Raw genomic sequence first — 23,612 nt, 5'->3', positions numbered from 1 at the left:
ATACTATAAATCGAACATTTATCCATTTTTATTACTTTATTGACGAGATTAGTGATTTATTATATTTATATTTATTTATATTTATATTATATTTATTATTTTTTCCCTATAAATTGCTGATTTCCCATTTTAAAAAATCGAAATAATTTTAAGATCTGATGTGATTGAACAATTTGGAATGCGGTATTGGTTTTTGTAACCGAAAATCTATACGAAACACTTGACAAAAATTTTTTTTGTTGGCCTGTGTAATTAATCTAACTAATAAGAAAGTGCAAAATAAAATTAAAAGAGAAGATGTCTTTTAGATATGCGTGTTGTCTAAGAAGTAACATCATCTAATCTTTTACCAACGGATAAAATTATTAATTTTTTATCCGAAAAATGTAAAGAAAATTAGAGACGATGAACTATATATATAGTTATCTTGTCGATTGAATTAACCACCAATTAAGTTAACTTTTTTTTTCTTTTTTTTTTAGAAAATATACCAATATATAATTATTTTTAAAGGGGTTTGGGACTTCCGAATATGAAAATAGAATCAAAACGAAAATTCAAGATAACAAATACAAAGAGTTCTTAAATTCTAATCCGTATATTGAGACATTTTCAGTGATGCACGCGAAGTATACATAGTTTTAAATACGTAAAATAAAATTAAAAAAATATAACAAAGCGTATATCGAATAAGCACGGAGGAAAATTTAAAGTTTTTTCGAGTATTTTACCAAATATATTTTACAAAATAAAATGCAATTGTTTTCTTCTTGCACACACTATAACGCATCGTACGGCGTGAATTACGCAGTTTTTATCTCGATCTGTGAATATTGTTGATCGCTCGCGGAATGACAAATTGAGAAGTTTTCTTCACGAATATTCGGCGCGATGCCGTTCTTGAAGCCGCAGCGAACCACATGGTGCGAACAGCGAGCAGAGGTTTGCAAGCGAAATGGCTGGCGCCACGCTATATATTTCCCAGAGACGAAACGTATCGCCAAAGCGCACTATAAGGGCGAATGGAGAAACGATAAGAGAGAGGGCAAAGGCATAGGAGTCAACAGGTGTTATGAAGATTATGTTCCCTCAAAGTTTATCGTCCATTTAAGCCCAATAATCTCAATTTCGCTTTACCAAATATCTCTACATACAGCAAAACACGCGTAAAAAAATTATTATTTTTAATACAATAACCGTGATATTTTTTTCTCTATATCTTTTTTATAGAATGTAAGTGTTGCACTCCTTTCTATGAAAATATTGAGCAGTGCATATCTACGTTTTAATTATATCAATTAATATAAGGAATAAAAAAAGATATTAACAAGAATTATAAATTTTACAATATCGATACACAATCTGAGCGTCAAAGAAACTGTTCTATTCGTAATTCCCCTATTATGAGGATCTTCTTTCGCTAAATATGTAACAACAATTATTTGTATAAGAGGATAGAATGCCTGCTTTGCGTATCGATTTAATATAATTCTGAAATTATAATCGAATATATGCTATATTATATACATAATTTCTCGTTAGAGACCGCGAGATCATGTATATCTAAGCTGGCGATATTTCGTTCACTATTTCGTTAGGAATTGTTCCTTCGCAGCTACGGCTGGATGTACGAAGGCGACTGGTATAACGACCTGAGACATGGCTACGGCGTCCTCAGTAAAATCACTGAAGACGGTGAGGTGCGCAAAATGTACGCCGGCGACTGGGCGAGGGGAAAGAAGCATGGATTTGGAAGCAATTGGTACAAGGACGGCAGCTATTACGAAGGCACGTTTCGGGAGAACAAGAGGGACGGTTACGGCCGGATTTGGTACAAGTGTGGCAGCGGATATTACCAGGGCACGTGGTTAAACGATCGTTATCATGGAGAAGGGATACTTATTCAAGGTTGCAAGTATTATTAATTAAAAAAAGAGAGTATACATATACATATATGTCTAGAATTTACGACTATGTTTATCAATTTCTTTTTAATTACGTATTACATAGAACAAAAGGTGATACATCTTCCTTAGCGCCCGCTTTGTGTTTGATTTTATTCTCGTATTCGGCGCTCGCGAACATTGTGAACTCGGAATCACGCCGTCCCTCGTTCAAAGCGCTATGTACTACTTAGAAATTCCCATAAATATTTATCTTAAAATCCTCATAGAAAACGGTAATCTTTACGAGGGTCAGTTTACAAATGGCAAGAAGGAAGGTCGGGGTGTCTTCTACCACCTAGACAGACGTCAAGTGCAAGAGGGTCGTTGGGAGAATGACGTCTGCGTGAACAGCACGATAGAGGACGTCGACTGCCGACCGCCAGCTTTACATCCGACATTATACATTTCAAGGATAAACGGTCAAGCAGCGATACACTTATAATCATATTGCGTCACGTCGTCTCGTTTACGTTTTCTCTAGATCGATTTGAACATACATGTTTCATGTTTCACTAGTCTTTTCCGCGTTCGCGGCGAACTTCGTACGTACGACTTTTTATTTTGGCAATCACTCCGATCAGCGCGTTTCGCACGCCAAACGGTACGTACCCTGGTGGAAAAATAAATTTTTCATATTATTAATCACAATTTCTATAAAAATTTTAAGATTTTCTCAGAATTTTTACACGAATTGGAATGTTTTTTAGAACAACTCAGACAAAATAATGAAATAAAAATAATAATGCAATATTTCAGATTTTTTCTGAATATGAGAAATTCACGCAATTTATTGGAAATTTTCATACAAACAGATACTGAAATATTCCAAAAATTCTCATTCAGTTATTTCTGAAAGTATTTGAAAATTTTGACATATTTATTTCAAAATTCTTCATAAATCTAAAATATGAGAAATTGTTAGAAAATTTCTGAAAAAATATAAGAATTTTTTTTTACCAGGATACAAATAATAAGACATACACGTTCCCGACTTTCATTCGCGATCATTTTTGTAATATTTCAAGCGATGTCGCGTACATCCGAGTCTCGCCGCTTGCTGACATATCGTTCCTTATTTTTACGGCAGTCGTAACACGTGTATTTGAGAGTTATGTACTTGCGCGTTGAAGAATGATAAGGGAAATTGCTGTCACTGCGAGTTAGATCTCTATTTAAGAAAGATATCGACTTTCGTGTCAGCGATGGAAAATTTTTGTGACAGAACGCGTTATCGATACATGTCTGACGTCATAACGCCAAAATATTTAAGAAATATAAAAGTCGATCGCGTTTCTTGGATGAACATGCATTTTTCAAAAGATAAGTACATTCGAGTACACAATTAATCGCACAATTAATCAGTTCTCGACAATTCAGGCTATTGTATTATCGCCTTTTGTACACTTTACCGGCAGGAATGCCTGGACATAATACATATACATATACATGTACATATATATCATATACATATCAAAATGTCCAGGCATTCCTGCCGGTCAGTGTACACGGCGATGACACGCGAATCTCACATTATCCCTAAAACATATTATTCTCCCTACGTTTTAAGTCGCAACGCGAATGAAGGAATGTGTTTTGTGTCTACATATATAACGACGTTATCGAACTTCGTTACCTTCCAAAATCGACACGATGCTTTCGTAACGCGCGCATCGTGCAGACGAACGAAGTCTCATCGCGCTTATACTAATTTACATCACAGAGAACACGCGTATAAAAAAAAAGGAAGATCTTATCTGTTGACCGAATCTTCATAACATCTGTAGCGCATATGCGCCGATATGTATGAAGAAAACGGCTGTCTGTCATGTTCTTCGAATGGCTCACGCTCGAAAGACTCCCTTTTCTGGCAGAGGCCTCCAAGAAACGTTGCCAACACTCATCGCAGCACATCGTCATATAAAAGATCTCTCTCTCTCTCTCTCTCTCTCTCTCTCTCTCTCGCCGCGTTCCGCGGAGCGGAAATTCTTGTCGCGCTCGATTCACGAGTCCAATTCCGGCGGCAGGGAAAATTCCGAAGACCGATTCAAACGATATGCGTTACCGGGGTCTGCAAGAGATTCACGCCGTTTCTACCCTCCACGTCCGTGGACTCGATCTGCTCCTTGAGTAACTCAAGCTCCCGTATGCCGGACACCGTAACCTCGTACTTATGCGCGACCAGACTTCGATAGAAGTGTATCGCAAAGGCGAGGAATATTATCAGCACCGGTATCAGCACTATGCAGGCCGACCAGGCGGCAACCTTCGAGATGTCATAGAACTTCACCCAGCAGAGTATCGCGATCTCCAACAGGAACAGAAGGAGGCCCAGCAAAGTGGAGAATGCCCACGCGATCTCGATGTACCAGTGTAGACGCTCGTGCGGTGACTCGTGCACAAGGCTTATGCTATGGAGATTACAGACGGCCTCGATGTTCGGCAGTATACACGTGGATATCATCAGCGCCAGCATGTGTACGGCCACGAGCAAGGTCGTGCACACGGCGAAGGCGATCAGCATCTCCGGTGGAACGCATGTGTCGGCATTCAGCTGTACCTCCACCATGGCGACCTGCGAACAGTATAATAGATCCTTAATCCAGTCTCGGGAATTACCTCGACGCATTTATCATTCGACGTACACGTCATCGAGAAACGAGAATTATCATCAACAAATGCTAATTTTTCCGTTAAATACGCATTTAGATTCCGCAAACTCGCCGCATACGATGGGAAAGAAGCAAAACTTATTGAAAACGTATGACACAAAACTGCGAGTTGCTTTCCAAAAATATTTAAATAAATATCTATATTTTGATAATATTTAATGTTAAATAATACTTAATATTAAAATGAGAATTGCAATTTTATATGCGCGCGTAAATACCTTTTATTTGCGCGATATTCGATTGAGATAAGTATTCGCGTGAGCTTGTTTAATCCGAAAACAATACAAATCGCTTCCGGAATTATGCTCTTCAGTTCACAGGGGATTTTTTTTCATTTCCGTGTAATGGTTACAAAACCAAACGATAGACTCTATTACAGTTATCTCGATCAATTAATCGCGGAGGATGCGGACGCGCGTCGATCTGTGAACGCAGAGTTCGCGATAAAAACTTGTCGCTGTTGGAAACGGTCTAAATGAAGGTCCGATACGCTTTTGCGAGCGACGTTCTCTTACCATAGCGAAACCGGAGAGCAAGGCCGACGTTTTACTGGACGCCTTGAGCTTCGCGCGGCTCAGCTGCAGTTTCCTCCAGGACAAGTAGCTCGGCGTGTGAAGACCATCCCCCGCTTGCGACATCGTCGACTGTGGCGAACAAAACGAACGTGGAGATGGCAAATTAGTTCGGGTCGGACGGAAGGGCCGCGATCTCGCGTTCTCATTGTCTCACCGAGGAACGGGAGAGGAAGGGAGAGGGGGATACTAAAGCACACTTGCGACACTTGATCTTGCGATCTCACAGGGAGGGAGGGAAGGGAGAAGGTAAACTCAACGTGGAAGCTTAAGCACGAGTAAGAAAGAGAGGCACGTACCGGAAGATCGATGGCAACGTCGGTGCCAACGGGGGAGAACTTGCCAAAAGTCCCGCAGTAGTAGGACAAAAAACCAACGGGTGCTGAACGAAACAAATAATAAGGAAAATTAATGAAAAACGTAGAGACGAGAGACGTGCGGCGGCTGATACGTTATGACGAGATCGACAGGATCGACTGCCGTGCGTCTTGCGGGAGGTCTGGCGAGGAAGAAGAAACACGTACATACGCTTAACGCTACATGCATGAACATGCGTACACATACATGAAGACATCACGTGCGTTTCGGGGGGGTACTTGCGCTGATGCATGCACGAGGGACTTTACATCGTGACTCGAGCCGTTTCGCTGTAATGTTTCATACGTACGCCGGAAAGGCCGGATGTTACTCGATTCGATTCGCGGTCGCCGATCTTCGCGCGGTTGAGGTTTCCGGTTTGGGCAGGGGCCAAAGTTAACGAGATCGCAAGCACGTTAAATAGAAGATGATGCAAAAGTCACGTAAAAAGCGTACGTAACGCGAGATAGAAAATAATCTGAACGATGTGTTCCCACTGTAAAATATCGCGACACTTACAAGCATCTTGCCACAAGATGTGCGAAATGTTCGCTCTCGAGATATTCTCGATTCTTGGCGTTCGTGTGATCTGTATTCTCGTAAGTCTGACGATTTAAACAATAATAATAAATAAATATCAACACGATACGAACGTGAAGAAGACAATAATTAAATAAGTTGTCTTTTTCTACCCACGAGATGTTACCATTGAGTCAGTTTGAATACGTGTTGAAGATAGCGACTGGCGAGCGAGAAAGAAACACGTTTGTCACACGATGCCAGTCTTTTGTTTGTTTTTACAGCTAAGAAAGAGATATACTCAATGTGTTAATCTGCGTATTTCGACAACTTGATGAATGTACACAGGCAGCACTTTCGAGCATTCGCGCTTACTCGCGAGTTGCATCGGCCCGACTTGTACGGATTATTCACGTTTCTTCCATCAAGTCTGTTTTTTCTCGTAAACAATGAACAAGTGATTACAAACGCGTGGTCGGCGTACACGACGAGGCATACGTTAGGTATATCAATAAATAAAAACAAGAGGTTGCGTATATGATGAGAAGGTCGCGTACTTTGCGTCATATTTGTAGATACGTATGTTTACCTAATAGTATCGCAATAATCAAACACAGCAATCAAACATGCGGCACACTCAAAGAAATAAATGCACATAAATTTTCTTATCGTAACAAAGATTAGTTTAACTAACATGATTTAAAGTCTACAATCTACATCATACAGTCGAACGTACGGGGGTGTATCAGTGATATTGGAAATATTTTGTTTTCAATAAAACCACTTTGCCGTGAATTGCGAGTATAAAGGCGACTCGGCGACTCGATCTCTGCGGCATGCAAATAAGAAAAAAAATGAGAAGTACGGTATATTACGACGTTATCGTTACGAACGACATCCGGATAATTATCAATACGTACGTAACACACATGCAGAGTGAAGAATTGAAGAATATGCGATTAATTACGCGCTCTCAAAGTCAGATATAACCGCGATGTTCGAAAAAATATAACGTATAATCGATAAGTGGAGAAAATTTTAAAAAGGCATGCATTTGTCGCTCGTTAAAAATGCATTTGTCGCTCGTTAAACGAGATTAAACGCAATTAAAGCAGAAATTGACGGTATTGCATCGATGCTCGATCGACTAATCGTATGATCGAGTTCGATGTAATGCGCAGTATTATTTTAAAGTAAGATCTGGAAATACCGAAATAATTTCGCTAGCAATTGTATACCGGTGTCGGCAATAGCTCTGTTATTATAAAACCACAACGCCGGAAGCCTTTAATTATACCAGTATTAGATATCAAATGCTGATAAAAATATTTGTAGTACTGATATATGTATAATATAATTTCTCGGCAATATACTAACTTCAGTATTATTCTCAATACCAATCAAACAAATCAATTTTTTTAATGTACTTGACGTACATTTCACAAGAGAGACGTACATTGCAAGAAAGAAATAACGTATATAAATTAATTAATTACATCAATATTTATATATCAATAGATTTTCAGTTATAAAATCGGTATTGTTTATATCGTTCTTAATTCCTGTTTTAAAGCGGCGTTTAAAGGCAATATTGTGACTACGAAGAAAACAGATCTATTATTACGGGCGCAATGAAAACGTACGCTGGAATCATGAGAAATCTAATGTATATTTTTATAGTCACAATCTTACTGTCAAACACTTCTCAATTTCTCCGTAACATATTGGAATCCTTTGATAGCAGAATAAGATTTAAAAAAATGTAAAATATACATTATGTATTTAAATATGTGTATTTAAAAAAAATCTCAATTACTCTCTACTCTTATTTCTGCAATTACGCAACAATTAGATTTGGTGAAAGCTTATGGGTGATTTAGACGTTATTTTGTGGAGTAATGAGATAAAAAAATAATTGAATGTTTTTATCGTAAGTGGTTCACTAATTTAAAAAATTAACATACTTAATAGTTATTTAATTCATCTCTTTAATTATCGATTTGTTCAATCCAATCTGTGTAATAAAAAACACATTCTAATTCAAGAAAACTCTACTTTTACATATGTTAATACGTTTCTCAGTCTAGCATATTAATAAAAAAAAAATACAACTTGAAAAGATAACTAAATAAATAAATGTAATTATTTATTTTTAAAATGTTAAATATTTCATATAATCGCTATACAGAAGTAGACAATTTTTTATCTGAATGTTGCAACGCAGCCATTCACAATTTATATCGGAAATATTTATATCTCGTACAAATATCATTATACTTTTAAAACACAACATTTCAATACGCTAACAACAGATCGTTTCTCAGCCATCAAGAGAACTACGTAATCTTTAACGTTCCTGCGATCTTCTCCGGCAATCAATAAAATAAAAAAACATCAATTAACTCAAATCAACAACGAAGTACCGGGAACAAGAATAATAATGACACAATGGAAAGCGACGCGCGCGCGAGATATCGAAGTGGCATGCGGCGGCAGTACAGAACGAAAACCGGCGACGGGGAAGATACGCGTGCGATGTGCGATGTGCGGGCGCGATGCGGATGAGGAGGAAAGGATTTCTGCTGCCGTGGAAAAGGATCAGCTGGGTGGCAAGTCTACCGACCTGACAGTAATCGTGGAACGGCTTGTGAAAGCAGTGGCCGTCAGCGTTGCGCAGGTGTTCGTGCGCCACGTGTACGTGGGTCGGCAAGTGCGAAGTGGGGAGCACCGCTCCGCCGCTCTCCGCGCCAAACAGTGAATTGCGCCCGGTGCTGGTCGACCATACGGACATCAGGCTTGATCCTTGCGCTGCTCGGTCCGGAGCTGCAACGAAACCAGAATGAATGAGAAGAATGAATCGGCCTTCCGATCGCGCGCTCGCGCAATTACGGAGAAGCGACCGCTCGAGAAGACGGACAGTAATACGATTGTTTTATTTCTCGAGTGGCTAAAAAAATATCTTGGAAATTTTATTGAAAATTATGCTGCACGTTTTGCATTTGCTATTTAATATATCTTCTTGTGTATTTATATAATATTATAATATGTATAAATATGTATACAACATCTTGAATTTTATGTGTCTGTCTTATTTCATTATCTCGATTTTAGACCGATGGCAGAAGTAACGATTAGTAACGCTCCCTCCCGTAGAGGAGCTCGAAAATTCCTCTCTATTTTAGATCGCATTAATCTTGATTATTCTCATCATCACTTATCTAAGCCGCACGGTAATTCTTAACGATGTACGACAGTAAACGCGCGCTGAAGGAAGTGAAATATAAAGCTGTCGCTGACATAACTCAATGCTGTTGACATGCAGATGACGGCCCCGGTACCCTCTCCGTTTTCGATTTCACGTGACATCAATTTAAACCACGTGAGATAAAATCGAAATACGAGACGCCGAAGTGTCCTACATTTTATAGCGCGCCAAGGAATGTAATTAGAGATATATGTATGTGTGTATATGTATATGTCCTTGATTCACTCGCCAGTTTGCGATCATTAATTTCGTCTGCTATATCGGGCCTCGAGTTCGGCACTGAATCTCAACTGATCGTTTATATTTCTTAGATAAAGATCTTCTGGCGCTCATAAGACGAAGATCATACACTCACATTATACCTATAAAATTTGAAAAAAAAAAAATGTTCAATCAGTGTTGTCGTAAAAAAAGAAAAATTGGCATTATTATTATTATTTATTTTTTACGTGATTTACTCCGTGCGTTTCACGAAGAAGAATACGGCGGAGATTTGTCGACGGTGCGGTATCGCGAAACGCGACACGCCGCTTGATTTGCTTTAACAAACGTGCCAATTGAACGGCTCACGCGAGTCGTACGCTTTGTCGGCCGATCGCAGTAACTGGAGCGATTGAAAATCCGCGACATGAGGCCAGTGAACGTAAATTAATGCGCTCGTCGCCACATACGTTTTTGTAGCACGCGCGCAAGGTCGAAAAATGTAATGCACGCTCGCCGGAAAGCGGTCTGGGTCAAACCAGAGAGCGCTGGTTGAAAAGGATCGCCGATCTGACCACGCGATTAGTTGGAGCAGAAAATAATCGGGACGTACCGAGAAATACGAACTTAGCGGAATAATCTCTTATAATATATGATTACAAATATAATCTGTGTGTCTGGTGATTAAAAAAAGGAAACATTAATATTTGTCTTATATTTTACACGCATTCTTCTTCTTTGTCGTATTATTTCTATTTTATTTTAGTCGCGTTGCACTTATTTCGAATCTTGAAAGAATAATTTAAGTCTTTTCTGCGTCTTCGAAGTATAGGAGATAAATTATACCGACGCAAACGGAGCAAGAACTCAACTTTCTCAACTTTCATAAGATTATTCGATATGAAGTAGATATTGCTATCCCTTTCTTTTGTTCTTAAATATCGATTGTTCGTTGAAAATTTCGCGGTGGTAATTGATGAATTAGCGGAACTTGATCGATAAACCGCGCATGACACAAAAGAAATAAACTATGTTAATTTTTTCATATAGCACCTTTTCTCATTTCTTAAACTTACGCTTTTTTAAATTTTTCTTAAGACATGAACCCTTGCAAGTCTATTTTATTAAAAATAAATAAATATCGGGACAAATGTAACCAAAAACAAAATAGGTTTGATGTAATCAACCAACAGCCTTACATTCTCATATATATCCATATCCGTTCAGATTGTTTCGTCTCGCGAGAGTCACATGCTAGGTGGTGGTTTACAAATACGTTTTATCGCCCGGAGGGATTACAATTTTAAACGCTGATTCATTTAAAACGGCTTTGCGTCTCTCACACCGGCAATGATAATCGCCCTTAGTATTCGTGCAATCGTCCTATTCTGTCGCCGTTGTACACAGTGGCGTATAATCGACGTATCTGAATCTCTTCATTCACTAAAAAGTATAATAATAAATAGTATACAAGCAACAAATACAAAATTATACAAAAATTTTATGCATCTCCGTTGTATGAAAATCATACTTAAAATTCATATTTTTAATTATCGTAAATAATACGATCGAAAAAAATCGTACGATTTACGATAACCGTTTGTGCCGAATTATACGATTTTTAATAAAAATATACATTTCCATTGTACAAATATTAAACACACTTATAAAAAAATGTACATTTATACAAATTATATTTCACATTTTTTATAAATTCAGAAATATTCAAATATTTAGTATTTAATATTTATGCAAATTAAAGCTTTCATTCTTGTTATAAATGTACGTTTACATTTTTTATACTAAATAAATAACTTGGATTTTTTACAGTATTATAGAAATACTTGAAAAACTCTTGATTATTTTAAACAGCATCATTATTTTACGTCTTAATTCGTCGAGTTCGGTAACTATTTTACAAAATAAAACGCATAATACGTGCCGTGAGCAAACGAGGCATAAGACAAAGAGATACATACGCCACCGATACATATAATCAACTTAACGATCCGTATCTGGTTTTTTCCTCTTTTTTCTACTTGCCGCTCACTACTCCGTTTTTTTTTTTTTTATCGCAGACACGCTGACATGGGCACTTTGACCCAACGGCCGTTGATTACGCCACTGGTGCGGTACCAACATACAACAAATCGCGATATATACGTAACCACTAACCCTGCCGCCTAGACGGCGGCGAATCGGAGGGGACAAACATAGAAGCGAGGCGGCGAGTTTCGGTCGGTCGCGAATCTACCGGGCCGGCCGTACGCGTCTCTTTTCGCTTTCTCGCGTAAACTGTAAAGACAGTTATCGCGTTGTCACCGTCATCCAAGAGCGGCCGCGCCGTTGCCAATATCACTAAAAATACAGGGGGTCCAAAGAACGCCACGTATACGATTCCGCCGCCGTTGCGGCTCGCGTACGGAATTAAATCGCGATTAACGCAGACGCAGACCGTGTGACGGTGACATACGATGGATCGTCGCTCGCGCGCAGCGAACCGCGATCGTCCTCACAACGAACTTATTCTTCCGCGATCGACGATAACGCGGAAGCGGCGGAAGTCCGCGCACGGAACGGAGCACTCGTCACTCGTGCGCGCCGACGACGACGTGACAAGATAAATCAGGAAGAGATTGGTGTCCATTCTTTCTTTTATTACCATTCCCGGGACACTGATCGGCGAACGTCGCGAAATCATGCCGGACGGAAAGCTCGACATTCTGCTCTCCTTCTGTCGGTCCTCCTCTCGGCGCGCGTCACTTTCTCCTGGATGCTATCGCATCGTTGGTCCACGTCAAGAACACGGTCAAAACAGACTCCGGCACACCATTCGCGCGTTCGAAAATTTAGAGCGCGCGCGCTCGTGCGCGCACTAGCTAAGAAGACGCGCGACACAAATGATAATCACAAGAGGACACCGACCAGCGCAGGCAGCGCACTGATGAACCAGATGAACGAGAGCGCGGCCAACGGGCCGAGGCGAGCGGCCGGCGCGGCGGCGCCAACACAACGCCGAGCGCGGCCGAAGCGGGCCGAAGATCGCCGAACGCCGCCGAGACCGGCCGAGGATCGCCGAACGACCAGCCGTCCGCCGACGCGCGAACCGTTTGATTGCGGTGACATGGCGTGTTGGAGGAAACATTCTTATGATCTCCGACACAATGCGACGTAAGATCGCATACGTAACGGGGAATAACCGCAGGGCGATCCGCGGAGTATCTCTCGACGAGACAGATATGAAAAGAGACGTTCATTCATATGCTTCTTATCTGCGGATGAACAATCACAATGTTTGGAATACACTTAACAAGCCGTTCTCTCCAGTCTTATAACGACCAGTCTTATATTATTGCTGTAGTAAAAAGACACGTTCCCCGACAGAAAAGAAAATAAGATGAATTATTGCCATTGTTCGGACATGATCGTTTCCTTGACGACCGTAACAATCCCCTTATTCGCGGTTCTCCCGCTGCACATTATTTTCCGTTCCGCGTTAATTCATATTTTATGTTTGTCGCGCGTTGCCTCATTCCCGATATCATGTATAAATACACTGAGAAAAAAAATTGTTGATTCAATAACATCTGTGTTATTTAAAAATATACTATAAATAAATAAATAATAAATAAATAAATGTTTAAGTAAAATAATGCAATTTTATTAATTACGATGTCTTATCAATTACAAAAATCATTGCGGCAACTATACATATTCATTTTGTGAAAGTAAATTCGCAATTGATTGGTGGTAAATACGTCCTATTAACTATAATCTTTTTTCTTGCCATCTAAACTTGTATTTCAAAGAATTTAAGTTGTGATTAATTCGAATCTAACAGGTAATCCTCCAACTATGTATATAGCATACTTTTGATAAAAGATTACGTTTTAGCAATCAGAAAAAATATACATCTAGGGAATAATATATGATGTTGAAACATTAAATTATGATGTTAACATTGCAATAGCAAATATTATTGCAATAAGTACATCTTTCGTTGGCACCCCGCAATGAGACATTTCGTTGAACCAACTTATATTTTTTTTCTCAGTTTATAAATATTAATAATATAAAGAATAATGGCGTTCGTGAATAATATTTTCGCGAAGATCTCGAGTGTTTTTTGCGTACTTTTTCGCGGCGCGCGATACTTTAAATGATAGTTCACGTACTTTAAATAATAGCAAACGTATAAAATGTAGATTATACGTAACGGACACACGTGTAAAAATAACGTAAGCTTGTACTTTTAAATATGCACTGGTATATATTTCTGAAATACTAGAAATAAAATGAAAATAAGATAATACTTGGTGTAATTAGGTAGCACAGGAAGGAAATACATAATTTTCTTTTTTGTTTGCTATATATGCTCACGGCGCAGACATCGTTATGATTACGAAAACGTATTATTCCTTGTGTTGACGCAACGTTCTTGCAAGATATCACGTCGCGAGATTCATTTGTGCACTATGCAGCACTAAAAAAAAGGAAAAAAAAGACAAAGAGTAAGTAGACTCTTTTGCTTGTTAGGCGTAATAGATCGCGAAAATCACGAACAATATTATCTGGAAAAAATGTTCGCGGAATTCATTCCGGTAAAGCATGAAAATGTCAGCGGACATTTCAAATTCAATTCTTATATTGCTGTCTGTGTGAAAACAACATTTTTAAGTAGAAATTTTGCTGTTTAAATATATAAGATAAGACTCGAACGAATCAATATTAATTACATATTAAGATAAATCGATTTTTATTTCTTACACTCATCAATCGATAATATCATGGTAATATCAGTCGATAATCGAGGAATATCATTTTAAAAAGGTACTTGAACATTACTACGGATTAATTTTAATTTAATCTTTTTTAACACGTTTTCGTCGTTACCTTAAATTATGTCTTTTCTACTGTCCATATTTTCACATCTTTTTAAATAAAGTTTAAAACTCATATAAAATTTTATGCTGATTTTTTTATCATTGCGAGATACACATTTTTCAATTATATCCTTTTTAGCGCTTCTCTTGCACATTTCGCAGTTAACATTAGTCCGTTTTTATATGAATATTCGTGATATTTCTCCAACCCATATTTTTTAAGATACTTCAGCTTTATACATAGAAACAGTAAGATTTATACAACTTTTAAAAACTCCATCTCTTTATTAACAAAAAAAAAGAAAGAATATAATAGAAATGCTGCAAGCAAATTCAGATATCTAAAACACAAAGCATCTTTTACTGGAGAGTTTCATTTTGATTGCTATGGACACTGAGAATTTTTTTAGTCAATAATGATCTACATAACGAAATGTTATGTTTGACGCAAGTTAAATAACTCGATTTAATTAAATAAATCAGCGTTAATCGATTGATACATGATCGCTCTTCAAACGAATATCTGCACAGCTCGAAGTTTGCGCATATCGAGGTTTGGGAGCGTCAAGCTTCATTGACAGCACGTATGTTTCTTTGTAGAAATTACGAAACTGCATTTATACTAAGTGGGCACGTGTGTGACGCCATCATATAAATTACATAGACGCGATATCTTTTTCCACAAATTACCCGACTTTGTTTCTGACAGGCACGTGGCACGTTTAAGCATAAATGCGCATTACGTCACATACGTGTGTGCCCGCACTTTTATTTATCAGGTCTAACACACACAAAAGCAGAAAAAATACGTTATTATTTCTTCATTTTTTACAAAACGATATGTTTTCGTGACTCCTGACAATAGTACACGTCAGCACTATACGCCGACTTCCTATCCCGTGTCCTAGAACGACATACGTAGTTCGAACTAATCAAACGATCATTTTCAAGATAATTTTATTTCGCCGAGTTGCGCAGATATTTCAAACTTCAACGTTATAAAACAGCTAGAAATATGATACGGATGCTCTCGTTAATTCTCGAGGTTTCCTACAATATTTTTTCTGAGAAGAGATTTCAAACATTTCGCATTAGTGTGTAAAATGTCAAACACGTTCGAAGAATCGATAAAAAATAAAATTATGAGAAGGAAAATAAAGTGATAAAAAAGTAACGGAACAGCACGTAATTATCGAAAAATTTTATTGACTAATATTTTTTCCATTTGATCTCAAAATTCTAGATTGTCATAATAATAAAGTGGCCAGTAGGTTTAGACATAACGAAAGTTATAGATTATAGAGTATATTCCAGATCTAAGCTTATCGAATATTGTCTCGATGTGTTTTATTATTCTCTCGTTCTCGCAGTTTGTTTTTGATATACCTCTCTCCTTAGATTAAAATATCAAATTTCCTTTACTCATTCACGTAACAACTTTAGCAGTAACAACTGAAGCAACTGAAAGAAACAGCTGATAACCACGCAGATGGTGACGCAAATAAAAATAAAAAGTCCTATCAATAGTTCAAATTTGACAATTGAAATATACTGTTGATTTAAATTTTAAATGTGCTATTAAAGTTTAGTAAAAGGTCAAAGGTCTTAAATTAAATAATTCGGCATCATTAACGAAAACAAAACCGTTACAATGAAAAAATATGCATATGGAACCCGCATGCATGGAGAAATAATATCTCATGCTGTCAAGATGCATCAGTTCTTATTTTAACAAAATAATTTCATATACAATGTAACGTACATTTGGCAGGCATATAGCGCTCCACTTTGTACCAGAATAGTAGTCTGAACGTTCAGCAGTGTAGACATTTTGCGGTTAAGACGGGGGATGGGGGACGCACCCACGCTATATGCGCAACTACAGTTTTAGGATCGTTATTCATCCATCGGTTAATGAGACGTTCGCACTTCTCGCGCAAATGGTCGACGCGATGGAACGGAATCTATTGAAACGGCCGCATGCAAGTGGTCGTCCCGCCGTCGGAAAAGACGGTAGGTAGTTCTATTTAGATCTCCCGATGGCAGCCGTCCAGGATGCGGTCGCCTACTCTTTACGCCATGAAGACGATACGTTCGTTTGCCGTGGGTAGTCAGGGTCAGGGCATCCCCGGTAGCCTAGTTATAGTTAGCGCGGTCTGTCTGATCTATTTGACACCTACTCGTAACGAACGAAAGACCGACATGCACTCCTTGCAAAAAATATTACGGGGGTGCCCCACTTAATCTCGCCTTCGAAATAAATGGCCACAACGGCCTTCCTTTTATCTCTCTTAAGTTAAAAGGAATTATGGCGAGATAAAGCTCCAATTATTTTGTTCTGTACGCGCGTACTCGATAGTTCGACTGGACAAGCTATCGCTTAGGCTCACAAATAGAGTTAAACGATTTGAAGTATTAAATTGAACTTTATTGGTCTATCCTTTTCAACGTAAAGTAAAAAGTAAAAAGGAATGGCTACTTACATATATGTATGTTGTATATACTCTGTATATATTTTCTTTAAATAACATTTTTTCTATTGAATCATTATTTTATGTATTTTTAATAGGCAAAGCGTTCAATGTTATTACTTAAAACAGATACAGTAAGCGAAACGATCAGGATCAGTGTGTTGTCGTGACTTGCAGATGATTTACGGTTACGATCGATTATAAATAAATTTCGTAGATACTACGCGGCCGATGTTTTCTGTGAAAACCCGTCGAAGCCTGAATCAATAAACAGCGTTGTCGAGAAGTTCTTCTCGCGCGAGTTGACGGGATCGTCGGGATCGTTCAGCGAAAAAGGCCGAATGCCATTAATTGATCTCTCGTGAACGCGACGATGATTCACGTGTCATTATGACTGTTAATTTTATATTTGCAATGAGCTGAATACCTAATAGTTAAAAGATGCTCGGACCACCAGGATACGTTCTTTCTTTCGCGGAAACATGACGTAAAAGTACATTCTCTTGTCCTTGAATTAATAATTTATTATATAAAAGACATTTATGAGATATTTATCTATCTGACTGACTAATTGCTAATTAACATTGTAAATTAACGATTTTTTTATTTCTTCCACACTAAAAAAATATTTAGATCCAAAAAAATATATATTTAGATTGTGGCCAAGAGCTTATTTACTTAATATAATACACACATATTTATACACATATTTATTTAGAATTAAATATATTTATTTAAATTAAGTAAAAATAAATACCTAATTCTGCATAAATATGTATATTATATTAAGTAAATAAGCTCTTGGCAACAATCTAGATAAATAATTTTTTTATCTAAATATTTTTTTCTCAATACACATAATTAAATTAATCAAAACATTTTCTATTTTCGTCCTCAAAATAATCTCACATAAGAAACATAACGGGATATGCGATACACAATCTCGAGAATTGAGGCCGCGGAAGGATAAATAATAATACCGGCGATGTTGCAATAAATACCAGTTCAGGAGAAGTGCAACGCGAGATGGGAATGGCGTAGATTATAAATGCGAGGTGATATTTATTACAGCGGTGGTGTTATCGTAGAATCTTAATTAAGGCCTTTCCGTTCTTTCTTCGCGCGCGATTAATCAACGTCCAGAGACGTTTACCATATTATACTCAAGAATGCCCATTTTTCGGGAACTCCTGTCTTCGCGTCGAAGATGACTGGACAGAGTAGCGAGTACGCGAGTTATTGTTACGTTGGCAGCCTATTATTCGCGGTATCCTGTTATTGCACGACTTACGAGCAATTATACAAGCTGTGCTGTGATTGAAAAGTCTATTTCGTACATGTGCGCTTAACTTACAGACACGAGAATACAGTCGCGGACTGTTTTGATTTCTCTCGAGGTCGATACCGAGGAAAACCCGAAACGAAAATTTGTTCAACGCCGGGCTCGAACGAGAGGAGAAACGAGTAATAATTCCAATTGGCGAGTCTTTCGCAAAGTCACTGTGCCTCATTAGCGACTAAACTTCTCGACTATCGTTTACCTTCACGAAACCGGACGTTGTTACGACGATATCTTAAAAAATTGCGAAGGGCATTCGATAACTAAACATATACACACGTACTTTGCACTCTGCACAGAAACAATGCAAGGTAAACTAAAAAGATAAGAATGCGATGATAAACATTCGCAATTATATGTAGATAATCTTTTTCTTCAACGGAAAATTTATAACTCTATGACGAGCGCATTTTGAACTTGGCGTATATTACTAAAAATATAAATAATTACAGATATATCGGATAAATCGAGCTTATTTTTGTTAATGATAAACCAATGAGCTTAGCAAAATGATAAAGAAGTAAAATTAATAGAGATAAAATCGTTTTTAAAAAATTTTTAAAAGAACTTACAGGTGCCGATATCAACACGTCGACGGGGTTCCATGTTCGCAAAGGAAAGCGCGAAATGGGTCGCAATATTAGCAACTACGTATTCGGAATTAGAAATGAGCCTCGCGAGCAACAGTTATTCGTATACCGAATAAATCGAAGATAAAACTAATGACAACGGAAATTTTTCGATACGGTTTCAAATTTTATAGATACGCGGAAATGTATTCTGCGCGGCGCATGTTGGCGTTTAATTCCATTATCACGATTAAACATTATAAATATCATTCCTCTCGGTATTTATAGCACAGAGAAATCCGAACTAACTCGCGCCGAGAACTATACAGAAATACCGACTTTACCGTGATGCGCGCTAACGCGTTACTTCGATAAATGGAAAGGGGATTGGGCCGCGAAACACCGCGTGAATCGCCCACGTGAGTCCAGCGGGAAGAGCGCGACTCCCGGGAACTCCCGTTAACACTCGCGGAACGCAGGAATCCGTGCAAGAACGGAAACCGCTTCGCGCCCTCGGAGCGGAAAAGAAACGCGCTGTACGCGTTACGCTCGCGAATGCCGACTGGCACGCTGCTCTCGAAAGGCCGTTCGTTCGGAGTATCGGTTGAAAAGCCACGGCCCGGCCGTGTCAGTTGAGCGTGGAAAGCAACGGTACACCGGTCACCGAGAAAACTGGAATCTCTCTCTCTCTCTCTCCGTCTTTCTCGCTTGTCGCTTATCACGCGTCGCGTCGCGTCGTGAAAGCGCGCAACGGCAGATCGACGACGATTGCCGCAACAACGCGGGCCGGCGCAGTGGACCGTTCGGCACCGCGAGACATGATTTATCTCGCGATAAGTATGCAATCAGACGCACGAGGTATCCCGATAGACGATATAAATATTATTAATGGCAAATTTCAAAAGTAACGCGAGATTAAGTAAGCTGCCGATTCCGAGCTGTTTCCTGTAACTTCATTAGTTCGACCGTTATTATTTAATAAAACAAGAAATTGTTATTTGGTGTTTTTTGGTGATGTGAGAAAAGGTTGTTTTCGAATCAACTGTTACATGGCGATCCGAAAATCTTAGCTAAGGGAAGCCTGGCATTATTTTCAAACTTTCTTGGTTGACAACGGTCTCGTTAAAAATTCAGTTTGTTACAGAACCAATCACACTCCTTAAAAGATTAATTGACATTGTTGGTGGTTAATGAAGTTCGATAAAAAAATATCACAGTAAAAAATATTGTTATTTGTGCACATGCAACTATATGGGTGCGTTCTACTTATCGCTCGCAACGCTCGTGGAATCATTTCATCCTTGTTGTTTGTCAAATGTTAAACAAGGATGAAATGATGCTCGCGAGCGTTGTGAGCGATAAGTGGAGAATGCAGCCCTATATCTATCGTTTAAAGTTTAAATATCGAAGTTCAAGCTTTACGTCATAACACCGTGATAATTATATAAAAAAAAGCGATCGCTTAAAGAGGGGTCGATAGCGTCAGGACGAAATATTTCCTCCGAGTTGCGTACATACAAATAAAAATAATCACATATATGTTGAGATTGAAATTGGAATATTTTCTAACAAATTAAAAAACGATAAAAATGCTGCAAAACTATAAAAATGCATGTACGCTACTATAACTGGCGTGGAGAATACTCCGCATGTTTACAGCATCGAGATTTCAACTCGTAGAAATTTAATCGTTTCCAATGATTGATTCAATCGTTCCAACGAGCCATAATCAGTTGTTGGTCACGAATAAATATAGAGACCAATTTCATGCGTCGAGATCAATTGAAATTACATTCCATTGGGTTTTAAGCCCAACGAAGTATTATATCTCACAATCAGCCTGCGAAAAAATCTGACTGCATCAATATTGCAGTCGATCAGCGTCAGGTGCGATGATAGTCACCGTATCCATTGGCTTAAATCTTGCAGAGTGTTTAATTTGACCCCTTCTTGTCGTTGCTTTTGCCGACACCCTCCGTTCCACCCGGCTAGCTTTTACGAGCCGAGTTAACGCACCATTAACATCGGCAACAATCGCTCTTAACTACCCCGACACCCTTAAGTATCGTTTCGTGCGAAAGATTTTGAAATAACAGCTATCTAGTAAATAATTTTACAGGATAAAATAAAAATATCTCAAAATCAACGAGAACAATTTTGTAAACGTTCCTCGTTCGTCACTTTTTGCTCCAATTAATCGAATCTGATATTGATTGAAAAGTTCTTATTTTAAACTGAAAGGCTCAAGGAACAATAGTAAGGACCGGTTGTTCCAACCTATTGGTAAGCTACCTGATAGTTAAATCACATGTCTATCTTTGTCCAATGTAAAGGATGAACAAAGGCATACATATGATTTAATTATTAGGTAGTTTAGCAACAGGCTGGAACAACCAGCCCTAAGAATGGTAAGAACTCCCTGACATTGTATAGTAGAATTTTTCCCGAAGCAGCGCTGGGTGTTTTTTTTTATCAATATTATGTCATCGAGATGATTGATTGTAAGTGGGTGTGTCAGACGCAGGTCTCTTGCGTAATTAAATCCGTAAATCGCGTCGTTATTTAATCTGACGAGTATTTATGTCAGAGTTTCTGACATGTCTACAAATACTCTTCAGCTTTGATGTCAAGTTTACAAATTTTTGCGAAGGTTTATGTGATTTTGTTTTATGTCGCGCTATGACAAAAATAGAACTCGCGTTTACTTTCGCGCCAACTTATTTAATTCGCAAAATTATATACGGATACCGACAAAATGTGAAAGGAAAAGTAATCTCTCTGTATACGTCTTCCCGTTCGAATTTATGTATTCTAAAAGATTATATAAATCTAGTGAAGATGTAATCGTTGAGGAATTTTGTTGATCGCGCTAAAGATATTAATAGATATTAATAACTATCAAACGATATTTCCTGGATTTGGAATTCGTAATGTTATTAATGTTATGAATGCAATTAGTATATAAATAAGAACACCTGCGTCATAGGCATAGAAGAAAAAAATAAAATGTTTATGTTCTTCATGGATGTAGCAAAGAAGTTATTATTTAAAATGCAAACTAAGTTATATTTTATTTTCGTTATTTGATAATTCAGAAATTAATTTCGCAATGTTAAAATTTTAAATAAAAAATTACGTCTGCCAAAATATCATATGTCAGTATAGGTCAATAAGTTGTAAATTAGCATTAAATTTCCGTTGCAAAATAAACTTCACCCGCAAAAAAGTTTAGAAAAAATTGTAATTTAAAATCTCTTTCTTCGTCAACAGCTTTTAAGTTCCAAATGCCACAAAAAGAACTGGAATAAATAAACTCTCTTCTGTGAAATTTTCGCTAAACAGCAGTCTATACTTTGAATGCATCACAGAATATTTTAGTTAAACCGGTTAAACGAAATTTGATATAAAAATACACAAACATTCTCTCTATTTCTCTTTCTCTCAAAACATTTTAAACGCATGCATAATAAATAAGTCTGTGGATACATGGAAGATCAATATTTGTCATATTCATGCTAAAAAGCCGCATGAACTCCAACATATATTTACTCCACCGCATCACACAGATTAAAATCACACATGCACAACGACAAATCTAATTAATTCTTCCGAGTATATCATTCAAAATACATATCAAAATTAATTATAAAAATGCATAAAAGATTTTAGCTATCGCAGTAATATAAATTATAAATAATATAAACGGAGTCATAAAAAATCTAAATCAGTTTCCAACGCGTACGCACATTCCCCCTTTCCTTCGTTACATGTTTGAACCAGCGTCGTCAAATTATATCAGAGAAACATAACCTATACGTCCGATCGCGATGCGGCAAACTCCATCCGTTTCGTGAGCCATCAGCTACCAGGCTACCACGTCAATCGCCTTATATATCACATGCCTGTGTCCACCAGATAGTACAAAACGGGTGTATCATTTTCGAGGAATCTGACTTACGCAAAGGCTGGCCCGCGACCCTGCGTGGGTGATCCGCGCGCCCTTGAAGTCAACGTATCGACCCTGCCGCCGTCGCCGCCGTCGCCGCCGCCGCACGTTTCGCTCGCTCCTGCTCCTCCTTCCCGTGGGACACGACGGCGTTCGACGATGCCGATGGGATACGATCGTCCGATTCGCATGCTTCGCTACGCGGTCGGTCGCGGTCGCACGCGAGGCGCCTCGGTCCGCCTCGCGAAAATGACTTGGAGCTGACTCGCGAAAAACTGTCGAAACCGTCTGGGAACGGGGAACTGAGGGAACCGCGTTCGCACCACGTCGAGCTCGCTGATCGACACGTCAACGTCAGCAGTCACGTCGCGACCTTCCTTAAGTTCCTCGTCGCAACCCCCGAACCACCCCGAACGGCCAGTACCCGCGATATATAGACAGATGCGCGGCACTTGCACACACTTGCAGTTGCGCGTCATACTGTCCGTCATACGGCGCTTATACTTTTACAATTCGAGGCAATGTGTTAAGATGGCTCCAACTAACTTCCAACTAACTTAACCGAGCAATTAACTTGTCGAATGATACCTCTACCCGCTACCGTTTCGTTAACATGGATATAATTATTTTTTCTTTTGTTGCTCAACGCAGAGAAAGAAAGATTAGAGTGCGAATTATAACTAAAAGGCGAATTGTAAAACTAAAAATCGCCCTTAGGACAGCCTCGACTAAAGGCCTCTCCGATTAACTTTAAATTGACGATTAATTCAATCGGCAGAATATTGCTTGATACATTGACGTCATCAATTGAGCATGTAAATTACAAATGATACCCAATTTCATGAAAATGAACATGATGACTTCGGAAGTTGAAG

The 23,612-nt window shown here is 38.5% G+C and overlaps 2 protein-coding genes across 4 annotated transcripts; one reads left to right on the top strand and one right to left on the bottom strand.

Moving 5' to 3' along the window:
• The first annotated feature begins 891 nt into the window (after positions 1 to 891).
• On the top strand, positions 892 to 2,388 carry LOC139809530 (uncharacterized). Its single transcript, XM_071772469.1, has 3 exons — positions 892 to 1,067; positions 1,616 to 1,908; positions 2,174 to 2,388. The coding sequence occupies exons 1-3, from the start codon at positions 892 to 894 to the stop codon at positions 2,386 to 2,388; spliced, it is 684 nt and encodes a 227-aa protein (XP_071628570.1).
• On the bottom strand, positions 1,973 to 23,133 carry LOC139810603 (calcium release-activated calcium channel protein 1). Of its 3 annotated transcripts, none has more exons than XM_071774294.1 (4): positions 22,750 to 23,133; positions 8,687 to 8,886; positions 5,131 to 5,259; positions 1,973 to 4,518 (listed from the first exon to the last, which is right to left on the bottom strand). In XM_071774294.1, the coding sequence occupies exons 2-4, from the start codon at positions 8,852 to 8,854 to the stop codon at positions 3,991 to 3,993; spliced, it is 825 nt and encodes a 274-aa protein (XP_071630395.1). In that variant the 5' UTR covers positions 8,855 to 8,886; positions 22,750 to 23,133; the 3' UTR covers positions 1,973 to 3,990. The 3 variants fall into 3 exon arrangements, with proteins under 3 accessions (XP_071630395.1, XP_071630393.1, XP_071630394.1); XM_071774292.1 differs by lacking the exon at positions 22,750 to 23,133 and adding an exon at positions 18,795 to 19,350; XM_071774293.1 differs by lacking the exon at positions 22,750 to 23,133 and adding an exon at positions 12,192 to 12,481.
• Positions 23,134 to 23,612: the final 479 nt, after the last annotated feature.

Source organism: Temnothorax longispinosus, chromosome 3 (genome assembly GCF_030848805.1).
Source record: "Temnothorax longispinosus isolate EJ_2023e chromosome 3, Tlon_JGU_v1, whole genome shotgun sequence".
NCBI lineage: Eukaryota > Metazoa > Arthropoda > Insecta > Hymenoptera > Formicidae > Temnothorax > Temnothorax longispinosus.
The sequence above is the reverse complement of the archived record's forward strand: the minus strand, read 5'-3'. Positions and strand labels throughout refer to the sequence as shown.

Bases quoted from the DNA above. Each gene is read 5' to 3' on its own strand.
- LOC139809530 (XM_071772469.1), top strand. From the start codon at position 892: ATGCCGTTCTTGAAGCCGCAGCGAACCACATGGTGCGAACAGCGAGCA. The intron at 1,068-1,615 runs GTGTTATGAAGA...GTTCCTTCGCAG, and splicing joins AAAGGCATAGGAGTCAACAG to CTACGGCTGGATGTACGAAG. The intron at 1,909-2,173 runs GTTGCAAGTATT...AAATCCTCATAG, and splicing joins AGAAGGGATACTTATTCAAG to AAAACGGTAATCTTTACGAG.
- LOC139810603 (XM_071774292.1), bottom strand. From the start codon at position 18,828: ATGGAACCCCGTCGACGTGTTGATATCGGCACCT. The intron at 8,887-18,794 runs GTAAGTTCTTTT...GTTTCGTTGCAG, and splicing joins ACGTGTTGATATCGGCACCT to CTCCGGACCGAGCAGCGCAA. The intron at 4,519-5,130 runs GTAAGAGAACGT...TACTGTTCGCAG, and splicing joins TGCTCTCCGGTTTCGCTATG to GTCGCCATGGTGGAGGTACA.